The sequence below is a fragment of the Sitophilus oryzae genome, unplaced genomic scaffold (assembly GCF_002938485.1).
Source record: "Sitophilus oryzae breed Bouriz unplaced genomic scaffold, Soryzae_2.0 scaffold_857_pilon_pilon, whole genome shotgun sequence".
Lineage (NCBI taxonomy): Eukaryota > Metazoa > Arthropoda > Insecta > Coleoptera > Curculionidae > Sitophilus > Sitophilus oryzae.
The window spans coordinates 5680685-5688221 of NW_022147480.1; the positions used below are offsets into that span (position 1 = coordinate 5680685).

Here is a 7537-nt window from a genome sequence, read left to right on the forward strand (position 1 = left end):
GGCTTTGATGTTTGGCCGACGCCGCACGACCCACCGGATTCGGGTTTACAATATCCGAATTCAAATAGTGAACCGCAGTGGCGTAGATAGATTTATCAAGATAACTAAAAAAATATGTCTTTTAGTAGATGTAAATAGATAGTATGGAAGGGGGTTAGTCACCACAACTTTATGTTTAATCTTTATCAATAATTAATTAAATCTCTCTCTTTAAATTTATTAAATTTGTATTTAATCACCACAACTTTATAGAGCTTTTGTGTCTCAGGCCGTTCTTGAGATGGTTAAACGAACCTCACATTGTTTTATTTATTTAAATGATATACTCGTAGATAATAATCATTAATCAATGAATAATTAGTCAATCATCAATGACTGTAAAATTTTTTAATATGCTAGCTGACCCGGCAAACGTTGTTTTGCCATATACAAGGTGGTCCGAAATGTATTCCGGAAACTTCGGCAACATACTTATAGAAAAGTTCGTATAAATGTATGTCCTAAAAGAACTCCATGCTAACTTAATTCTTCTGTTGAAGTAAGGCCACTAATCAAAAGTAATGGCCACTAATCATAATGGCCACTAATCAAAAGTGGTTCACCCCTATAACTTTTTTATTTTTTTAGATAAAAAACCGAGATTTGGTATGTTAATATATGACATAAATTAGGATTGATTGACGTATTCATTTGTCAATACACATTGGTCGAATGTTTTCTTCTTTAGGTAAAGTGATATTCTAGATTTGAATATGACTAAGTTTTTCCATAAGAACTCCATACTTCATGCTAACTTAATTTCTAGTAGGATTGGTTTGGTGTCGAGGTCAAGTCAAGAATATACAAGGCTGTAGGCCATAATGACCTACACAGCAGAAACCAGACCGGATACAGCAAAAACAAAAAGATTCTTGGAAACAGGCGAGATGAAAATCCTCCGCAAAATCACAAGTAAAACGCTGCTAGATAGAGAACGAAGCAACAACATAAGAAAAACATGCAAGGTGGATAACATTAATGAATGGGTATTGAGCAGAAGTCGCGAATGGAATGAACACATAAGCCGAATGGACGAGGGAAGAATAGTAAGGTCAGCTCGAGACAAATCACCACTGGGAAGAAGAAATACGGGAAGGCCAAGAAAAAGATGGTGTGATAACCTTACCATCGATTAGGTATTACTAGTACTTAGCATAGTAGGCATGATGTGAAGAATGAACAGGCAATCTGCCTGATGAAGAAGAAGAAGAAGAAGAAGAAGAAGAAGAAGAAGAAGAAGAAGAAGAAGAAGAAGAAGAAGAAGAAGAAGAAGAAGAAGAAGAAGAAGAAGAAGAAGAAGAAGAAGAAGAAGAAATTCTGGGGTTGTTTTATATATCCTTACTCTTGCTTTGATTTCTTGTATAATATATTTATCATGTCATAAATGCCTACGATCTAGAGGTAAATTTTAAGTACATAACATTTAAATAAATACCTGCTCTATTTGATGTGAATTATTGTATTTTTGGAGTACACACAGACTTTGTTGTGTGTATATAATAAAGCATTTTGTTTATAGGGTTCCGAAGTTTCTTTACCTTTGTAGATAAATAGTACAATCATACACATGCCGACTGAATCTGAGTAAATTAAAATATTAGCAAACATTGATTCAAAGCTTAGCGGCGAGAACGAAAAACAAAAACCGTTTTAAATATCCCGCGGTTCCTAATCCACCCGCGGTAATTTATTATTATTCAACAGTGGCAATCAGACACCGCACTGTTCTACACACACGGGCAAATAGAAATAAGATTAGTTAATCCTTTTCTCATTTGCACCATTTGATCTTGGCCCGACCGTGGTTTAATTTTCCGCTTCTTTAAATATTTAACGCCGCTTATCGCGGAATTAGAATCTGGAGCGAACAATGCGATCCAATTTGCCAGTGGCGTATCAAATAGAAAGAGGAAAGGATCAGATGTTCAGAAAAACAAGTAAACGTATGAGTTTAAGTTTTATACATCTCAAATACAGGGTGTCCCAGAAATAAGTGCATTTTAACTGGTAGTATATTTCGGCCTCAGAAACACGCCTATGAGGTATTTTTTGCCAAAAAAAAAATTGAACATTTGGAATTGAACACATTGGTGTTCTTTTGCTTTTGTCCTCCAGAATGTTAAATGGAAGAAAGGACAATTGCCTTTGTTTATTATAGAGCCTTCGGAAGTATTTCGAGGGTCCAAGGTACGGACAGTATCCAAGGTACGGGCATTATCCAAGGTCCTAGTAGTGTTCCAAGGTACGGGTAGTGTTCCCCTGTACAGTTTTCCTATGAATGGATGCCCTATGTACGGGTAGTTTTCCTATGGACGGATGTTCTATGTAGGGGCGTAGTTCCCATGTACAGTGTGTCCCATTTTGGTTGAAATCATAGGGTATCTCCGTTATTAGTGAAGATAGAAGGGTGCGGTTTGCACAAACCTGTCCCACTTTTTCGTCAAACGGAAGATGCTGCAAACAAAATTTTCATAGCCCTCTTCATTTCTGAGCTACAGGGTCTTTTCAAAAATTTTGCAATTTGGGACACCCCCTGTATCTCTGTTATTGTTAAAGGTATCGAGAAGGCGAAAACTGCTTATTGTAGAACTTTTTACGTAGAATACAGTGGCGTAGTCTGTTTTTCTACCAAAAAATATTTTTGAAAATATGAACTAAAGTTATGTTTTTCAAATGGAACACCCTGTATATTTATAAATCATATGATCTGTCTTGCTACGAGCTTCTCAAAATATATATCACTCTATATTTATTTTCACTATTTACTGCAATATTTAAAATATATCATTTTCTTATTAGTAGGCCGTGATAAATAACAAAAATCAAAATGGTATTTACTAAAATAGTCATACACATATTAAAATATATTTGGGATTGATATATTTTACTTTTGAAATAACTGTTACCACTGAAACTGTGAATATATTTTTTCTTTTTTTTATAACGGGATGGGTTTGCAAATATCTAAATCTTGAATTATGAAAGAATTTTTCAGGTGTTCGACATTGTTGTAGTGCCCACGATATATTTCGTATTTCAAAAATCCCCAAAATCAGAAATCGAGAACGGCGAAATCCGAGAATCGAGGAGGCTATCAATATGCGTTCATTGGTTCCAATTCATTGATTTGAAAAATAATAATTTAACAGTATTCTAATATTTCCATAGTTATGAGGGGGAATGTTCCCCATCTTGCTGAAAGTATATTTTACGTAAATTAGCTAAAGGAATATCTAAAATTTCCGATACGATAGATTATTCTTACGTATACACGTATTCCAAGATTTACAAATAGCGGTAGAGAGTTAAGTTTCCCTAATATATAAAGAATTTATTAGCGGCTCCCAAAATAAAACAAGAGACAGATAGCAGTATACTTTTAATAATTCTCTAGTTTCTTTTATTATCAATCATGGGCTACTAATAAATATGATCTTTTAATAAAAACTTTTAAATATTGCAGTAAATAGTGAAAATAAATATAGAATGATATATATTTTTGAGAAGCTTATGACAAGACAGATCATATGATTTATAAATATACAGGGTGTTCCATTTAAAAAAACATAACTTTAGTTCATATTTTCAAAAATATTTTTTTGGTAGAAAAACAGACTACGCCACTGTATTCTACGTACAAAGTTCTACAATAAACAGTTTTCACCTTCTCGATAGCTTTAACAATAACAGAGATACAGGAGGTGTCCCAAATTGCAAAAAATTCAAAAAGACCCTATAGCTCGGAAACGAAGAGGGCTATGAAAATTTTGTTTAGGGCATCTTCCGTTTGACAAAAAAGTGAGAGAGGTTTGTGCAAGCCGCACCCTTCTATCTTCACTAATAACGGAGATACCGTATGATTTCAACCAAAATGGGACACACTGTACGGATAATTTATCCTATGTTTAAATGGCCACAGTATAGCACGCAGTAATGGCACAGTAGCGTAAGCTCCATGCTGCTTTGCTCTTAGTTTTAAACCTGGTCGACAGTTACGACTGTATTAGTTCATGGTGTCCTCATCCTGGCCTCTTTTGTTGTATTGGCCAACAGTAGAGCCGAGATGCGAGCCCACCTCAGGCTGTTACTGTTTGAAGCAAGATTACTTAAAGAACAAACAGCTAAGTGTATGATAGATTTAAGTTCTAGTTTTACGTTTTACATTTAAAACATTTTCAGTCTTAACATAATAACGTACATCTTAAATAATATCGTACAGACTATGTTTAGTGGTTAGATCGTTAAGAACTTATTCATGTCGATTTAGTGTTTAAAATATGATTTAGATCTTAGGTTTCATTACATTACGTCTTGTAATAGTATTACTTTCTATAGATATTATTGTTGGGCTATTTTAACAGATGAATAACCAAACATAGATTCTAGAATCTACGGGTTGCAACATCTCAGATTTAACATCGTATGAAATATAACAAATTAAATAAAGTAATGCTACCTTTCATATATTTTCTATAACATTACATGTATTGTATTATAGTCGTTTTCATAGAACAAATTTAATACTATTTTTAACACCACTTTCTTCGACATACAACCACTATATTTACTAGAATTCGACAATATCATTTACTATCAACAGAGTCCATCATTAATAAATATAGTCATTAGTTTTAAGTAATATACAACTTCGTTTTCTTTCTCTGTTCATGCCTGGTGCCCAATATTTGTATTTTTCATTTATTATTGTTAGTTAGTTTCTAGTTCCAGTGAAATACCTTATCCACGACTGCTCTACCAACGAAAAGCTGCCGTTCGCAGTGGTAATGTTTAAAAAAACGTTATAAGTTCTGGTAAACTGAACATTATAGTCTGTCCAACGAGAAGATCCTTGACAGTGATAGATGTGTCTGTCATTTTTAATTTCAAAGTAGTTTATTTTATTTTACAAAGAAATAAGTTGGTACAACTGGAACGCATAGCAGGAAATTAATATATGTATTTAAAATTTGACTGACAAGTAACTTCAAAATATTGTGAAAAAAACTGTATAAAACTGAAAAACTGTAATCGAGTTATTTTATTTAATAAAAAACGGTATGTGTTAATACAAAACAAACAAAACAAGACACCACATACCAAAAAATATAAAAAGAACTATTTCTTACTTTCAAGCTTTATGAAACTTCCCGCATTTATGATTATATTTATCAATATAACTTATGTACAAATACAAATTTGTAATATTCCGCAGGAATAAATAAAACAACACAAATAAAACGAACTATTTTATTAATAATAACACTTACCAAATTTTATACCTCACAGGTTGATTAACTTGAATCTTAATTTTTTTAAACCAGTACCTTTTGGCATTATTTTTCTGCAGTACTAAAATCCATTATTTACCTATCGTGTGATGTCGATATTTTACAGCTACTCCAGTTTTTAGTATGTGTTTAGTATGGTCCTTCTACCATATTCGAGATGCACTTATCTACGACGAGATGGTATACGAACTTTATTGATAGTAACTTTATTGGTGTGTCTGTATAAGACTTTCTGCCTGGGCAGCGAGTATTAACCATAAACTGTGCTCTGGGTTCTACAGTTAATTTTCACTCGATTTTTCCTCCACTTGACTTCAAAAGACACAAAACACACGTAATAACACGAATCAAAATGCATCATCTTCCAAAACGCAGGGTATTTGACAAAAGTTGTCACAAAATTATAACCTATAATTTGGCAAGACTTTGACAAACGTCAAAAATCTAAAGGCGAGTTCATACGCATCGGCGTCCGTTTGTCGTTCATCGTTCAGTCAAACCAATAAAATTGAAATACGATCTGTCATTTTTGAAATAAACCAATAAAACTGGTTAAAAACAACAAGTGACGACGCATGACGAATTTATATTTAAACCCATCCATAGTTAACTTAAAAATTATTAGAAACTTTTTTTAGTAAAATTAATAGATTTGTATGGGACGTCATCTGCTTTTCTTCTGTCATCGTCTGTCGAAATCTTACCTGAGAAAAAAAACAGAGTATACTTAAAATTAAACTTCCAACCTTACTAATTATTAACCATTACTAACTTCTACAGCTGACTACGCAATAGATTTTGGTATATTTAATTGGATTAGAAAATCATTAATTTTTCGTTTAGATACTGGTTGTTACATTTTTAAAGTCTACTTTATGTTCTGTGGTCATGTGGTCAATGTTGACAAATTTTAAACTTGTAAAAAAATTATATACTTATCTTATTCTTTTTAACATAATATATATTAACTTAAATGTTAAAAACACTTTCAAATGAAATATCTGTAAAGATAAAATCAATATATTCACCCATTAAAATTTTCGAAGTAATAAATTTACCATATATAGCATTCCTCCGAGTGTACCAAAGAAAACTAATTTAATCAATTTTTTTTTTGTAATCAATTCTGAAAGAACTCGTACCAAAACCCATTAATCAATCTAATTAATAGAAAGCTTCATCAAATCGAGCAGAAACCAAACAAAAACGCGACTTTTTTTTATTAATGCTACAGACCGCATTTAGATTCATTTAGAATTTCTAGTCGAGCAACACTATGAAATATTAATTATCTTGTAATGACTCATATAAGGTTAATTGAGTGTGTTAAAGAATAAATTCTTTTCAAAATAATTTATTGTGTATAAAGTGAGATAGCTCTATTAAATCAGAGTTTGGTTGGTCGTTAGTCTTTGGTTTTAGAAAAGAGTTGAACAATTTATTTAAAAATATTGTTGAAAAACCGTTGCCCAGTCCTTCTTCTTCTTCTTTTACTTATTTGAGATCTTTCGATCTGTTAATTTTAAGGTTGCCTCTGTAGGAGTTCTTGGGAGATGGACTGCCAACTGTCTTTTCACCTTTTTGGAGGTCTTCCCGGCTGTCTCTTACCCATGGGTTTCCCTTCAAGAGCTATACGTGGTAGCCTGTACAACAAAAGGTAATGTCTTGGCCCAGTCCATATTAGAATAATTAGATTAAATTCTTTGGGTGGCTATTAACCTGTTCTACTGCGACCTTTCCAGATCTTATGTGGTCCTCTTCTGATGTTTAGGTTACATTCTCCAGTCCTATCCTTTTCAAAATGTTTAGCAACTTGGAGACTGAACCCTCCATATAGCTCCTTATCAATTGCCTATCATTGCCTGGTACAAAGAACCTCATATTTGACAGGCTGTCGCACTGACTTAAATCGTGTTCAGTCGTTTCTTCTTCAGATTTTAACCTGCACATGGCTTCGTACAGTACATCTGCTGGATCTGTGTCTATGAAAGGAATACGGACAAAAAACATTTAAATAAACAGCAATATATTTTATACGTCGACTTGACGAGTACGTCACCGCAAATCGCTCCGCCCACTCATTTTATTGGCCACATGCAAATTTGTCGAATTTTTATTGATGGGACGCGTCGTCTAATTTTTTACGAAAAACATCGAGAGAATATCGTTTCCCCTCTCACAGATACCGCGTAGCTACAGAACGGACAGAC

The 7537-nt window shown here is 33.2% G+C and overlaps 1 protein-coding gene across 1 annotated transcript; it reads left to right on the plus strand.

Annotated features, from left to right (window-relative positions):
* Positions 1-860: 860 nt before the first annotated feature.
* Positions 861-1175, plus strand: LOC115889857. Its single transcript, XM_030909934.1, has one exon. The coding sequence runs from the start codon at positions 861-863 to the stop codon at positions 1173-1175; it is 315 nt and encodes a 104-aa protein (XP_030765794.1).
* The last annotated feature ends 6362 nt before the right edge of the window (positions 1176-7537 follow it).

Excerpts from the sequence above, each read along its gene's own strand:
- LOC115889857 (XM_030909934.1), top strand. The coding sequence starts at position 861 with ATGACCTACACAGCAGAAACCAGACCGGATACAGCAAAAACAAAAAGA.